Source organism: Solenopsis invicta, chromosome 6 (assembly GCF_016802725.1).
Source record: "Solenopsis invicta isolate M01_SB chromosome 6, UNIL_Sinv_3.0, whole genome shotgun sequence".
Lineage (NCBI taxonomy): Eukaryota > Metazoa > Arthropoda > Insecta > Hymenoptera > Formicidae > Solenopsis > Solenopsis invicta.
The window spans coordinates 18,901,016-18,917,529 of record NC_052669.1 but is presented as its reverse complement, the minus strand read 5'-3'; the positions used below and the strand labels follow the sequence as shown (position 1 = coordinate 18,917,529).

General features: G+C 39.4%; 2 protein-coding genes across 12 annotated transcripts in view; one reads left to right on the top strand and one right to left on the bottom strand.

Moving 5' to 3' along the window:
* The window catches only part of LOC113003799, a 154,038-nt gene that overhangs the window by 77,856 nt on the left and 59,668 nt on the right, over positions 1–16,514 (top strand). For both annotated transcript variants that reach the window (XM_026134829.2, XM_026134828.2), the window contains exon 2: positions 8,491–8,531. In XM_026134829.2, the coding sequence (XP_025990614.2) occupies positions 8,491–8,531 (41 nt within the window). The remainder of the gene's footprint in view (positions 1–8,490; positions 8,532–16,514) is intronic.
* The window catches only part of LOC105204028 (thyrotroph embryonic factor), a 56,024-nt gene that overhangs the window by 23,536 nt on the left and 15,974 nt on the right, over positions 1–16,514 (bottom strand). Inside the window, exon 1 of one of the 10 annotated variants that reach the window (XM_039450566.1) lies at positions 11,817–13,370. The exons of 7 other annotated variants lie outside the window; for them this stretch is intronic. In XM_039450566.1, the coding sequence (XP_039306500.1) occupies positions 11,817–12,126 (310 nt within the window). In that variant the 5' untranslated portion in view covers positions 12,127–13,370. Of the gene's footprint in view, positions 1–11,816; positions 13,371–16,514 lie in introns of those variants that run through there. 2 more of the 10 variants (XM_011173023.3, XM_011173025.3) reach the window with 2 other exon arrangements.

Here is a 16,514-nt window from a genome sequence, read left to right as displayed (position 1 = left end):
GAATGGTAATTAAATTAAATTAGGGCTCTTGTACTAAATAAATATTTATCTGCATTTAGCAAATATTTTATTGCAACTATGCAAACGAGTATTTATTAAAATTGAATAATTTTTTCTCTCAATGATTGAACGTGGTATGAAAATTAATAAGTTATATTGATTGCATATTGTAACTGACGTCGCAAAAATCTATTTACATTGCGATTAGCGGAACTCTAGGAATTACTCTGCCCAATTGTAATTTAAATTTGCAATTTGGTTATTATATTTTTTAACAATCTATACGCGTAGAAAGGACTCTAAGAACAGTTCACTTTAACGTGCTGGTAGAAAGACGATGCATTTATGAGGCTCGTTGACTCGAACGAAGTTGACCTAGTCAGGCACCCGCTGGCCGTCTAATCTAAAATTAATTCCTAACAGCTGCTGCCGACTAATGCGCGTGTATCGCACATCCATGCTTATTCTACCAACTTTTATTATTTTCATGTCGTGTCAAGGCCGCATTCCGCTTCTCCCCTCTGTGTTTTTCGCGGCGAAACGTTGGAAAAAGTGCGTAAACCGGAAGAAGAGAAAGGAGGAAGTGTTGAATGCGCGCGCGCGCACGCACGCGTGTTAATTATACGCGTCTTATTGCCACGATCACGATAAGTAATGATTGATTTCGTTTGCCAGAAAAACGTAATATTTTCACCTAGTGTCCGACGGAGAATGCGCATTTCTATTTCGTGCCCACGTAAAGTTTCTGTTTCCACTTCGAAGAGATTTTACACTTATCTTATAATTATACTTGAAATATATCTCGAGATTTCTCCAACGAAAAAATCGCATTGCGTAAAGTGATGAAAAACAAAAAATCGGTTTGCGTAACATTCATTGATTTATTTCAATATCGAGATTTCTTTTTTAACCTTTAGTACAACCGAGCGAAACTCCTCGTTTGTCCGAGTGTTTTTCCATGCGATCGCTGCCGATCGCTGCTCGAGATGCACTGTGTCGCTCGCAATAATTACCTTTTGCCCAATAATCGACCTCTTATCTTGCCTGACGCGCTCCATTAGGATATGCAATTTACTGCGACAATAATTGACAATTATCGCTTCCTTTCCTTGGGAACATACAACTAGACCGTGTTGATATCGGCGCTCTATAAGGTCAGTTTTAATTGATTCGATTCGCCCGTCACGAGACACCTTTAATTGGAGACGCCGCGGATAATTAAGATATGCCAATTATTTCCTTCTTGCGATGGAAGTCTTCCCTTCTTCGCTTCGACCACCCTTCCGCGACAAGGCTCGTATTTATATTCATAGAATGAGGGAATTAGCGAACACTTCAGAATAATTGAACGAGCCTTCGATGTATACGAAGCATCCGTGGAAATTTTTTAAATTCCACCCATTTATTTATTACTTTCACGTTAGACGCATAAAGATTTCGTTCACAGATCGTTACCTAGGAACAATCATTTCTTTTTATCGCGCAGGAATCGTCCAGGCAAAAGTCATTAAGATACGCCTCGGACGTTTGAGAAAAGTCTTAATAGATAGCTGAGATATATATATACAGTTCCGGGATCGAAGCATGAAAAAAAGGGGATTTCACAAGACTGGACCCGTATTCGTTAATAGCGGGTCGACATATCTAACGGCAGCAACTTTCTCGTTGCCGAAAAGTACGAGCCCACGTGCCACTTGGAGAAAGGAGGCCATCCAAATGTCAGCCCTGCGTGGCGGTGGCCTCGAATATATCTTGCGTGTAGGGTAAAAGTTTTGGCAATAACTCATCGCGCTAAGAGAGTCACCTACGTATAGTCAAACTTTATTGTTTGATTTACTGCCCAGATTGACGTTGTACGAATCTTTGTTTCATCATGTCTCGGGAACGCACTTCGAGTCTGGCTTGATTTCGCCTGAAAAAGGATACGCCGAATCTTTTCTATCGGTGCGGCATTGACGCATGGCCAAGTTTTTCTTTTTCTTGCGTTTTCAGGCGACACCAAGAACCAGACTCCAAGCGTGTTCCTGAGGCACGATGGAACGGAGATTCGTATAACATCCACCTGGTAGTAAAATGTATGAATTATAAAGTCGGCGAAAAAAGAAAAACGAAACTTGTTTCGCGCGCGAGACTTCCTGCCTAGTAACGAAAGATTAGCTTCCAGCTCCTTCCTGTCGCTCCATATCGCTGGAAAGCGGTGCGAGCAGTTGCGCGCATTTCCTTCATTAATTACCACCAGGCACGAGTAAATGTGAAAAACGATTAAAAAGGGAAGGATAATAGAGATCTGTGGAACGCGGAAAATCATCACCTGTGAGTTTCCGCGCTTCATTCTAAAATGAAGAAATAATGGCGAGACCCTCCCGATACACGCGATTCTCGCTCTAGCGATGCTCTTGCGATGTACAAAACGATTAGTCGTACTCCGCTTACATGGCGATAATACAGTTACATGGTATCTCTTTTTGCACTCCCGTTGCACTTTTTCGACTTAAGCGACGATTGTGATATTCGGAAAGTGGAAAGTCTTGGCATAGCTACGCTTTCAGACAAGCTACCGCGGTATCCTCGATTTCGACTGTTCCCACATGCGGAGACCATGACCATCATTTGCATTTCTGGATTCGTCGAGAAATAGAGAGAGAGTTTTTGGTTTTCATTAATTCAAACGACTCTCGATCATTAATCGTTTAGCGCCTCTCTTGATCCACTGTTAAAATTAGACAGCAGAATTTAATGTAACGCACTGGAGACAAATTTCAAGCAGGTACATTCAAAAACATTTAATGTTATCAAAAGTGCACTTTTCATATACATACTTTTCAGTTATAGTTAAATTAAATTTATTGTACTTTAAAACTTAATTTAAAAATACATTGAATTTCATAAACATTTTTAAGTGTATACAACCATTTTCAGAAAATTATTTTTAAGACATGAAGGATTACTTCTTGTACTATACATTGTTTCTATCAGCAATCAAATGATAAGAAAAACACGTATTATTTAATTACGGTATACCAAGTACTTTCTAATTTATGAAAAATTTAAAGAATTCGATTAAAATCGAGAAAAATGCATAAATGTCAGACACAGCAAAACACTAAACGTATTCATGAAACAAAAAATTCATTAAAATAAAAATTTCTCAAAACATGGTCTCTTAATCGTTAAGGGCACTCGAAACACAATTTGCAAAAAATCTCAACGCCCACAACGTTAAGTCTTCGAAATATTTCACAGTTTCTAAAAGGTTCTGTCGCATTACAAATTATCTGTCTAGCAAGCTTGATCGGAGTAGGAAGTCGCGTGCCGCGTGACTTTCACTTTCACCGAAATAACGGGGACGCAGGAACGATTGCGTATATCCGCGGGCATATGTCTCATACGAACACGCATGTACGTATGCTTCTCTGACGGTTCGCCTTTCTCTCGTAAACAGCGCGACCCTTTCTTTCTCCTGTTCTTTATTTGTTCCTTTTTCCGGTGCGAAAAGAGAAACTCGTTTTTAAATTACTTTTCAAACGCACGATATCGGAAGGTAGGAAGGGTTTGGGGCGAGCAAGCCCTTTCGCTCATTGCATTCAACTTTCAGCCACCTGAGAAATTAAAGTCGACTCGTATATTTTTATGAATCATTCTTATGCTTATGAATAATTAAATTGAAGCTATTGAACAACTGACAACGCATTCCGATAAGTAAAACGCGTTATCATTTCGATGGCCTTTTGTTTTAACGTTTTTATCTCGTTTCGACACAGGTCTATTTAAAGAATGGCTAGATAATAGCGACTAATGATACGTGCATAAGTGCATACATTATACACCTGCATGCGTGCATACACGCGTACAAGTGAATTTAACGAATTCGTTCTTCTCCAGCTCGTTTGTCCAGTTCTGACATATCGGATCAAGCTATCTTCCGGCATAGAAGGAACGCATACAGCCTGTAATAACGATTAATAGGCAGGATTAGCCGCAGATTTCCCCTCTTGTCGATTGATATCACGCGAAAAAAAAAACATTGGATTAATGACGAAGCAACCATTTGCAAATTTTCCACGTATATACTCTTGTTATTGTATTTCTATTACATTTCATTGGAATCAAAATGTTGCACGTTGCGCACTAAACGAAACTTTCATAATTTTTCTCAATAGCAAACAGTATAAAAGCCAAATTTTTGAAATTTATTTAGGAAAGATTTCACAGTTCAAAAGTTAGACATGAATCTGTAATCTGTAATTTTATCGCTGCTTTCTCGTCGCTTAATCATTTCCGCTATATTCTTGCACATTGCGATCTAACGTGTGTTTATTGTAATGTATAACAGTATTGCCGACATTAACATTTGTCGAGATCGACACGCGGAATACGCCGTGAAACCTTGGAATACCGCTCGGCCAAGAATTTATCATTGATTTATGAAGTGCGCCAGAACTAGTTTTAGCTCGAGCAGGTTGAACACTGTTTCTATATTGACCAACGCTATACGTCCAACGATCACGGTGATATTGGCCGGTTAATGAGATCAAATTAATGAGATCACTATTTCTATATCCATAAAAAGACGTGGATTTCAATTTAATATTCATTTATATGCTGCATGTATTTGTGCACTGTTTCGTAGCATTTAACTAATATTATTTTATACGCGAGTGCGGATTTAATGTCTGATATAAAATAATTTTTACTGTTACCTTATACTTACTGCATTAAGAAATTGTAATTTTGCCAAGAAATTTTTATCCATGTTACTAATGCATGAAAATTACTTACTTATTAACTTAATTATTAACTATTAACCGTATACTGAATTTTGCTTCGACGATTTTGTCGATTGTATTTTACTTGAAAATCATGCGCGAAGACATTCAGTCAAGTCAAATGATTAAATTAAATTTAAGTAAGCAAGATGAGATTTTTTTATAATCTTATTGCAATTTTGTTAGATCAAGAATATTAAATAATCTTTCATAAGATTTCATATTAAGTCGCAGTTGAGCTATAATTGACATTTTCTATTTACAGAAATATTTATAAATTATACTCTTTTATTACTCGTTCAAATAACTATCAATGAAAAAAGTTTGTTTATGACGAAAGGCTTAACTTTCTGTACCTCGTACAAAAGTTTAAAAGCAACGAGATGGTATTAATATTTCTAACAGTATATTTACGTCGAACGAGATCGTCTCTTTTTTTAATCGCGAATTTTCTCATTGCAAACGGGAAAATTCTTCGATCGTTATCGTAGAATGTTCTTCAAATCCAAGAGTCGATCGCCATCAAGCCGCCATTTTTTTCGTCTCCTTGCTACAGGAGCTAATATATCTTCACATCGACCACAGCAGCAGAACCGGTTGTCTACTTGTATTCTTATGTATCGAGGAAGTTTTAAAAGTTTGTTCAACGATTTCGCTTTCGTAATTTATTTCGCTATAAAGATAACATTGTAATTAGATATGAGATAGCGTGCTTTTTTACTTTAAGACTTATTTGTACAAACTCATTTATCAGACGTGCGACGTGTCCCCATCCGCAGATTAGAAATGATTAGAAAAGGGCAACAAGTGCTCGTTATTATTATCGTAAAATTATTCGAAGCACGAAGTTATGAATCGAGAGAAAATGTTTTCAAATTTTAATAAATATTTATTCGAATGAATTACCAACGAAATATTTATTTGCGGTACATAAATATTTATTCTATAGAAAAACTGATACTTGAATAAAATTAGTGCCTCTTGTAATGTAAATATATTTGCATTTAGTAAATATTTCATTAGTACCACTCGAATAAATGTTTATTAAAGTTTAGTAATTTTTACCTCGGTGTATATTATCATGCTTAAATCTGTTTTTTGTATGTATTTTCTTTTTTCTCTAAATTTATGTCGCGTACACCCTCTGGCAACGTAAAGCACGGACAATTATAAATATATTTCGCGACAAAGTTCCATGGACAATAATGAGAGCCGCTAGCGGAAAGCGCGAAGGTGTCTATTCCTAAGAATGGCACGTGATTACTTTCTCCGACAGCCTGCGCGGCTGGACATTCGTCGACGACGCCGACGACGATGACGACGATGCAACGATGACGACGTAGCCGAGAACCGTGCGCAACGCCAGCTGTCTTCCGGGTTTAAGGCTGAATAGCCAGGTTTCCACGGCGTAGGTTTGCGCGATGGAAACAGTCTCGCAATGTCGGCGAGTGAGATCGAGCACTTTTCCCGCGCGTGATGGCATATGTGAAAATTGCAATCGCGAAATTACAACTTCCCACTGACGTTCTTTACCGACAGAGACGCGATTAACGAGCCTCGTAACCGTTTAAAATTTAATACATTTCAATAAATTATTTAATCAAAACAATAAGGAAATACAGTTAACAAACCGAGTTGAATGTCGATGATTGTTTATTTAGTCTTCAGTTATGTAAATGCAGGATATCTATAAAATCTTTTCCCACTTTTTATACTTCGATTCAATCCCTCAAGGAATCATTTTCAACGTGTAGAATAAATTTCAAACGAATGATATGTACAAAAACTTATTATCGTTCAGTTTGCCAGTAATAAAACACATTCGCCTTGTTATTATGTTCCACACCGATTTCTAAACGGTCGTAATTTTGCCATGAGTCATGAAATTAAAACTGTAGGATGAGTTCTATGTCCATTATATATTTTAATTTGAACGGCTCAAATAACTGATTTGTGTCTGTTACTTTGCTTTAATAAAAAAAAGGTATTCCAAGTAAAACAAATTCTGAATTATGAAAAATGATAATAATCGAAAATATTAATCGTACTTATTTATTTTATAATTTTTAGAAATGTATGTTCTTATTATTCGATTTTATAATTTTATAAAACTTATATATATTTTTAATTATTTTACTTTTAAATTTATTTAATTAAATAACATTGAAATAATATCAGAGAATTCTGTGCGAAAATGCCGATTATGCCTCATCAGAATGGGCTCGAACATTTTTATCGCGATGCATTTTTATTTCTATCTATTTTCTATCTATTTTTAACGTGAGATTTCCACGTATATATGAAAGAATTAACGCTTTTTACACGTTTCGATAGTTCGATTGCATGTTGCATTTCAAATGATACCAGCGATCGGATAAAATTATCGAAAGGCAATCTTTAACCGTGGCCTTGCTGATCTAGTCGGCAATGCAACCTTGAACGATTGACTAATACAGGATTTCGCGTATTTGTCATCGATTTGCCTATGAATTCATATATTCAGATTACGACCACTAGAATTAAAATTCCACGCGTTGTAGAGTTCGCACGCTACAATGTTAAACGATATGATAATCGACGCGTTGACGTTATATCTGTTGAGATTGAACTGTACAAAAAAAAAAACAAAGAAAAGAGCTTATCAGTGAGGTCTCGGAGGAGGCTCGGTAATCACGGCGTCGGTATCGGGTCGTCTGCGAAAAAAAAAAACCGTTCCGATTTACGTTCCGTTTTTATCATTAACTTTTTGATTTTGAATTATGATGGACGCACACGTGCAACTGACGAAACGAAAAATATCGCGTGCCCACGCACGTTGATTTTTACGTTCCAAGAAAAATAATAATCTCTTTCTATGTAAATTAAACGAACGGGAGATATTAATGATCGTAATTACGTGTAGACTCGCAAATAATACTGAATTAATAATACTGAAGCTTTCTTACTGAAATCTATTAAAATATCTGTGAAAAATATATAATTTTTGTACATTACATTTTGTTAGCCAATTATGAGATGGGGCGATAATTATTTGCTGATTATGTGAACCCTCGGAGTTCCGAGTATCAAAAGATTCCTGCGCGATTTCGATTTTCTGTGTAAGCACACAGTCGCGACATAATAATGAACTTTGGAAGGCTTTCGACTCGAATTTCTCGCAGCCGTCACAATACTGTTACACGAGCGGAATGAAGTTGGCACAACGCACTTTCTCTGCCTCGCTGAAAAATTATTTGTTATCTCGGCAACTGACATATGGCGCCAGTATAATTATTACCTACCCACCGCGTAGTTAACACTTGACTAATCACGAGTCCAGAAGGCCGTTTTCGTCCATTTGATTGAATCAACAGCTAATAATCGACGAATCCCAAAACTGTCAAAACTGTGTTTTGTTTAAGAATTAACACGTAGTGCTGATGTAACACGATCAATTTCACACGAGGCCTGACTTATAACTTACCGCTTCGCAAATGAAACTTACCTGGGAGGAGATAAGAACGATTCGTCGGTTGTTAGCTATTAGTCAGTTAACGTTAAAACGAGTGTGCGCCTGGCTTTCGCTGTATCACGACGATTCGTTTCGATTCGGTTGCGCAATAGGAAGAAAGCTTTCACGTACTCGCGCGTATCAAATGATTCAACAAATGTGTATTTTTTTTACCCGCGAATTTAAAATCGCCGAACAGTTCGATTCTAATAAAATAAATAATTTTTGTTGCAGGACCGTCTGCAGACGCTCGTCGGAGATCCTCGAGGAACAAGGTGAGTGAGTGCTGTATTAATCGTCTCTAGAGCGATCGCGACGTCCGTCGTCCGGCGAAATCGGATTTCGCGTATCGGCTTCTTTAAAAGGCGGAGCACGTGGATTGCACTCGTGCTCCGAATGCAGTCCGCAACGTGCCCGTACTATTGTTGTACGACGGTACGTATCGGCGCGTTGAAATAAAAAAAAAAAATGTCTCGCATGTGCACGTATATTTACTCGTATTCGCGCACACGATGCACTTTGTAGTTTCACCTGTTTTATCGGGATACATGTTACGAATCGATACGCGTGCTCGTGCGAGCGACAATACAGCAGACTTGGTGCATAGCGTATGCGCTTGCACAGCGGCTGTGTGCCTATTACAGAAAATACGAGTATTCGCTTTCTCACGTATGTGTCAGACAATTTAATTGCGTTTTATAAATAGTGCATCCTCATATTCAAAGGATATTTTCTTTATCGCGAAATATTTCACAACATTTCTGCTGTAATAAATAATAAAAGTATAGTATAATAAATATTGCTCATTTTCACAAAATTTGTGAAAGATTATTAAAGTTGGGAATTTTAATCAAAGCATCATCAAGGTCGAGAACGAGATATCTCGACAGGTCGTAGGTCGGTGCGTGAGTTAACTGCGCTTGCATAGTTAGAGATGCGGTTCAATATCGACAAGATTGTCGACTTTGCGTCACGGCTTGGACAACTTTTTTGCCCGATAATTTGTATGTAATCAGTTCGAGCATCTAAAAGGCGTGTTAATATTCATGGTGTACGTAAATGAGGTAGATCGATAATTATAATGTGAATTCACATAGGAGAAATTTATCGATCAGGAAAGTTAACAGGTTTTACGTAAAATTATGTAAATTTGAAATAGTAATTACGAAAAATGTCACCCCTCTTCCGGAAAATTCTCAACTCGGATAAAATTAAATTCTGTTTCTAATTTTACTTTTAGTGAAAAATACTAAAAATATTATATAACTAAATATTCATTATTTGACAAAATAATTTATAAATTTCCTTCGTTCTTTCATAATTCGTTTAGTAAAATAAATTATATTTCATTTGTAAATTTTGAAACATTTGAATTTATGAATTTTTTTCTACAATTTACACAAAGGGTGCAAAGTCAGTTTCACATTTGTATGATACTTTTGTCCTTTTTGAAAGCATTTTTATAAATATATTACCTCAAATACTTTCTTGTGATACATTTAGATAACAGATTCTGATTACTTCTTTACGATCTCGTAAAAAAGTATAATTTCAAGCTGTGAAAATATCGTTATTACGTTGACGCGATGCTCACAATACGATGCTATATGCTTTGGACTAGGTGAAGCTAGACTAACCCATCCTTCGCATTGTGCATCCTAAAATGCGATTCTAATCTATTGTACTCGATCACAATATCGTGAATACGAGTATTGCCATTTCAACAAGCGTGTAGTCAAAAGCTGCATGAGGCATTAATTTGTGAATGTAAACCGACAAAATTTTAAAATAAAAAAAAAAATGTGCGTTAACCGATTTGCATCAATCAGCTTTATATTTTACATGAATATTGATTTGTATAAGAAAAAAACACATACAAAAAAGTTACACGTCACGTAAAACATCCGATCATGTAAAATCTATTTTTTTCTTTTCGTTGAATATTTAATTTTATATATAAACTTCATATATCAATTATTTATAATAAATATACGCTACGCAGCAATCATTCGCCATAATAATGCATAAAAAGCTGGCGTTAGAAAAGAAAAGAGAGCATGACACAGAGTATAAAAAGAATTGTCACGTCATGCAGTATCATAAAATTGCCTGGTGTCATTAAAATTTGACATGTGCTTGATTAAATATCATGTTCCTCACGTATGCTTATGCTCAATAGTAAATTATGATAAGACACTTTTAACCGAGATAGAATCGTATTTAACGGCATGACGTAATCTTCATTTAAGAAAATTGGACAATTTTGATATCACATGGAACACTCTTAGTATCAAAATTACCGATTATTTAATGAATATTGGCTCTTATATAATCGTTCGATAAACTTGCAACAAATATTTCATTAAATGTTCACGATTGCGAATATTTTGCTTTTTTTTTTTTTTCTCGTCGCGTATAGATATCTGATTCGTTTATATATGGTAAGTAAATTCGTTACGCTTGCCATGCAAAATATAATATGGATATGGGAACTAAATATATAAATAGAATAGAATAGAAATAGAATAGAGCACGCTTCGTTCTAATCCGATGTTGATATGCCTTGAGAGTATATGCAAATAAACAATAATAGTTCCTCCACGGAGGAACCTACCTGTATGACAAAGAAAAGAAGGCGAATAGACAAGAAGAAGGGAGAAAGAGAAACGCGAACGCGAGCAGGAGCGAAACAAGCTGAGGACGTGGGAGGATGCAAATGCGAAAAGCCTTGAGTCGAATCCGCCGTAACTAGGATAGGTGCATAGATGAATTCACACGTTTACATACATGGAGACGGATGATTCATTCACGCTCCATGTTCGATTAACCCGACCCGCCTAGTTAGCAGATATGTTTCGCGATAAACGATGCAGGTAAAAGACGCTTCTCAACGACGATCGCATTGACAGCCGTTAACGTTATAATGAATACACTTTGTTGCATCATATGTTATTTAAAGAAAGAGAAATAATTAATTACGCGAGCATATATTTTTATTTCAATTTTATTATCGAGCAATTTTATTTTCTCGAACCGTAAAATTTGTTTCTATACGTCTCTGTTGTTTCTCGTATGAATAGTTTCTCTAAAAAAAAAAAAAAAAAGAATGTTCAACAAAATTTTTTAATCTGTTTGTTTTTCAAATGCTTGTATTCATATGCGACTTTTGGAGGGAAATATTTTTCACTCGTACATCGTAGATGAACAAACGTATACAGCGGGTTCCGCTGTGAGCATTATACGTTGACACATTGTGCAGTAGTCGCTGATCGAATGTAGGCTGGCTAACATAAGCAACAGGTGGGCGTTTCTACTGAACGGCGACTTCTCCCTCTCCACTGCCGCTACTACTGCAGCCGATTTTCCAAATGATATATGTACGTGCATTACACAGTTTGATTCATAATCATTAGCCATGAAAAGCCTTTAGTTTCCACTAACACAATTAGCAGAGTAAAATCTCTCGCTATGCGAGAAGGTTATCGTCGACGTCTAAGTTTTCGTTTCGGAGACGGCGTACATACATCTGTCTAGTTCCAACTTGCGATATGCATGCCTACCGTTCATGTAAACATGATGCTGCCTCCATAAGTGCTGATACTGAGACCACCTGGAGCTGGTGCTGTCGTCGTGGATCGGCGGTAGCGGCGGGTGTACTGGGTGGCCGTGGGAGGTCGGCGGCAGGGGTGGTGGCGGTGGTTGCTGGGATTGCGGCTGCTGATGAGCCGGCGCGACTACGATGTGCGGATGCTGCGGCGGCTGCACCGGCTGCTGCTGATGCTGAGGTTGAGGATGGTGCGCCTGGGTGTGCAGTACCCCAGCTGGTACCGGTGGTGGCGCCAATTGCTGATACTCCATAGCGCAGCTCATCCGATTATCTCACTGCGCGCATTTAATTACTCTCGCGGTATCTCACGGTCCCCCCGCCTCCCTCCCCCCCCCGTAGTGTCCAACGTGGGGTTAACGAGTCCTCGGAGGTTCCCTTTCACTCGTGCCGGCCGGGACGAACGACGCGCTCGCATCCGCGACAGAAGACGCGAAGCGAAGCGAAGAGCAAACGCGATATCTGGATGTCAATATCAACCGGACGATCACTTGAATTTATCCGCTGGCTATTGATCACCGAGGCGGTCCGCCCGCTTCCGAATAGACTCGAGTCCAGAAGCGAGCGTGTCGAATTGTGGGAAACATACGATTATTTCTGAATGCCGAAAGTAGAAATGTGTTTGTAGAGAGTCTATCCTATGGATCGATTACGGAATTTTCCGCGATCATTGAGCGTCCGGCGAGTTCTCGTAGCAGATCGCCGTTTCTTCGACCACGTGACCGCTGCTAATCCTCTCGCCTCACTCGTCAGTAGGCAGCTCGACACACATGGAAATCTTCGTTACACTCACTCAAATAGGTTCGATACGATGGCGCTTTTCACTGACAATGAGACAATTTCAATATTCAATGAATAGAGAAAAGTGGGAAAACACTTTCGCGAGCTGTCAAACCGATGACGTGCGTTCGCAAGCTCGCGACTGTCAAGAGAATCCGCGGTACTGAAGGGCACTGCTCCACGTTTCCACGCGTCACAAGGATCCCAGACTCGAAGTAAGTCCAGCGCGCGATTAAACCGCGAGCGCTGAGAGTAGCACAGTGTCGACTGTCAAAATCGCCTCTCGTCAGCGTCTATCCGTTGGCGTCGTGTGCCGATTGGAGCACCATCGTTGCCGGAAGCGGCGCTCCTATTGGTCCCACTCCATGCCCGGCGAGAGGGGGCAGGGCACGGACGATGTGCCTCAACGTCGTCCTGGAGGTGAGCGCAGAGAGACAGCACGAGGAAGGACGGAGCGAGGAAGACGGAGCGGTACGGGCGTCCGGGCGAACGTAGAAGGAGGGAGCGAGAGAGGCAGAGGGTGGTACAGGATGGGAGAGGGAGAAAGAGAGAGGAAGAAGAGAGAGAGAGAGAGAGAGAGAGAGAGAGAAAATCGCGTGCGTGTCTCAAACGTGTGGCGTCCGGAAAGACACTGGGTTGCAAGCGCCACGCCGTTCGAGAGGCTCTTTCCCTCTTTGTCGCGCCAGCCGATACTCCGTCTCATTCTCCTCCGCCCCAACATCCGCTTTTTCCCGCCCCCACCTCCCACTATACATCTGAAACCTGACCCCACTCGCGTCGCGCAAAAGCGCGAGCGCGCACACCCGCCGTGCGCTGCTGCGGTTTCTTCCTTCTTCGCTTCGCCGACGACGTCTCTCCTTCCTACCATTCCTACCAGCCAGCGACCACCAGCTTTATCGACGTCCCTGTCCAGTTTCTCTAGGATCCAGGCCTAGGTCTCTTCCTCCCGCTCTTGGAGAACGCCACCGTCTTCTGCTCCTCTACCTGCCCGCCTTGCCTTCCCGCTCCGGCTGATCGCGCCGCACTTTTTCACTTGTCCCGTCTGTGGCTTTGCCTTCCGTCTCTACTTACTTTATTGCCTCTCTCGAAGCCTAGCTCCCAGACACTCTCAACACGCTCGAGAACAACACGCGAGAGCTTCTATTCTATTTGGCTGCTACGCTTCGAACGCTTTGACGAATTTAATTTTCATGCTCCGGCCGTTTTTTTAAATATCTAGGCCGACGCGTACTTATTTTTCCGGTCTTATTCCCACGAATCTTCGTCCTAAGGTTCCCAGGTTGCGAGACGTTACTTGGAAAGACGGCTTTAAAGACGCTCGCATCTTTAAACGCGTGATTATTCATCGGCAAACAAACATCGTGACGTACTGATCTCGCCTTTAAAGTTTTAGCATCATCCTCGTCCGGCGCACAACGTGCACGGTAGACGAGGAAGCTGTGTCCCCCTCCCCAAGTAAATGCACCTCTCTCCACCAGACTGAAACGCTATCTCCTCGTCTCGCCTCGGCTGTGGTATTTCGCCACTTTCGATTTTACTTAGCGAAGGAGCGCAGGAACGCTCCGTTATCGTTAATTTCACAGATTGATCAATTGAAACATGCTTGAATAAGTGTGTCACTCTACGCATAACGAGGTCGGCCGACTCACTTTTCGATTTTCACTACTGCCCGTAGTTTTATCGTCATTAAAATGCACGAAAAGTAAAACCCGTAGTTTTACTTTTCGTGCATTTTAATGACGATAAAAATAGAAACTCTCTTATGATTTCCGGATTATACCGAATTAAATCGTTTTATATTATTAGAGCGGTCCATTTGATTTAAAACGTCGAGTTTCTTTTGTTTTTTATTAGATTGTTAACATTATCAAATGGATGCTGTGTAGTTTTAATTACAGAACACTCCGAATGATGCAACAAAGTGAATTCTGTGCGCTTGAAATAACTTGAAGATTTTAATGAATCAAATTCGAAAAAAAAAAACGTTTTAAATTTGAATAATAACAGTCGCGTTAATATCGAAATTTAATGTTGCGAAGACAAAGATGTTTCGTGACGGCCATTATAACTCGCGAAAGCGTGTTTCGCTTTGGGTCAGGGCCATCAGGGTCGGGCATCCGTGGGCAGGATCCAAAAAGAATCCCGCTATCTCCGTTCTACCTCCGATAAACGCGGAAACGTCCGTTAGTTAGTCGTAGCTGAGCGTAGTTTAGAAAGACGGCGATAAAGAAAGATAACTTTGAGACAAGAAAGAAGACTGAGGACCGAAAAAAAGATCATCGTAAAATGGAAAGTGCTCTCTCGCGAGTAATAACACGCTTAATTACAACGTACGTTTATCTATATTAAAAATCCGTCGAATTTTCTTCACACGAAATTCCGCGTTGGAAGATCTCAGAAAATAGTTTTACATGCAGAAATACTTTCCATTTTTTCTTTCTTTTTTTTTTTTTTTTTTTTGAAGCAATAAATCTTTTTAATATTGTATTGTAAGTCTCTTGTAGAAAACGTGAAAATTACAATTTTAAATGCGGAAGTAATTGTTTGCCGGGTCTCATATCCATTTAAAGCTGCATTTATCAGCCAATCATAGCGATCGCAGTTATTCTTCTTTCATCGTGATGATCGTACGCCACGCGCAGAGGAAAAAAAGAGAGTGCGGGAGGGCTCGACATAAGTTACGTAGTGAAGGCATGAGGCTCTGAATCACCAGAACCGGTCCGGTAGACGCGATGCCTGTTGTGCGAACGCGGAAACCACGAGAGACCTGCGGACTCTCGCGAGTCACGGAAGGATTCCTTTCTCCTCTTCGCTCACCGTACTTCTTTTTATATCTCTCTTGCTTCGTTTTTAGTCCCCTCATTCTTTCTCTCTCTCCTCTCCCCTCTCCTTTTTCTCTCTTTATTTTGAAGAGATTTGTCAGACATTGAAATTTTCTGACCAAAATTTTCTTTGATTTAATTGCATATTACTACATTTTTTTTAAATGATTAAATTTAAAAGTTTACATGAAAGAGAAGAGAGAAAGAGAGATTCAGTATTTATATCAACGTTATCATAAATAAAATTGCAAGTCAATTGCGATTTCAAATTTGATCGAGCAAACTTTATCGTAAACTTGACTAAAGTTTCATTTATTACAATTGCACAAAGAATTAAGTTTATTCCATCATCAATTAATTTCTGAATTGAATAAATTATTTACTTTTTTATTTGTTTTCAATCTAAGCAATATTTTTATTGCTAATTAAGAAATGTTTTATTTGCGTGCGAAATAGATTCAACGCCATCCGTATTCATATATTCTATCGGCTTGGGAGATCTTAATGCGAGCAAAGACGCCGCAGCTTTCCGGCTAAAGGTCGGTCGGGAACTGAAACGAGTATCGAGCAACCTGTTGATTCTGGACCCTTTCACTCCCATCTCTGATTCGTGCTAGGAGAAGGCAGACGATGCCATTAATTTATTGTGTTATAATCTGTATGATATTTCATAATCTGCATTATGTTTTGGTTAAAATTAACTTTTCAATTTTCTTAAAAAAAAAACAAAAAAAAAACAAAGTCATAGTGAATTTTCAATCGAAAACAACATGCTCTCAAAGATAAGAAATGCTGAAATCGCGGAAGCCACTCTCGATTCTGGCAATTTTCAGTCCGAATCTCGATAGCCGCCAGTTTCGCAATCTGGTTGAAGCAACCAGTTCCGTGGATCGGATCAGAATGTCGGAACCGGTCGCTTTAGGACCGGGCCAGACGTGAAAACGAAACTTTCGGCGACTTACTTTCTCCTAGGCGTGCATTCTCTCTTTCTCCGTTATTGCAGAATCGGGTGTGGATTGCCTTGCCTTCATGGCTCTGCTATGTTCTTTCCA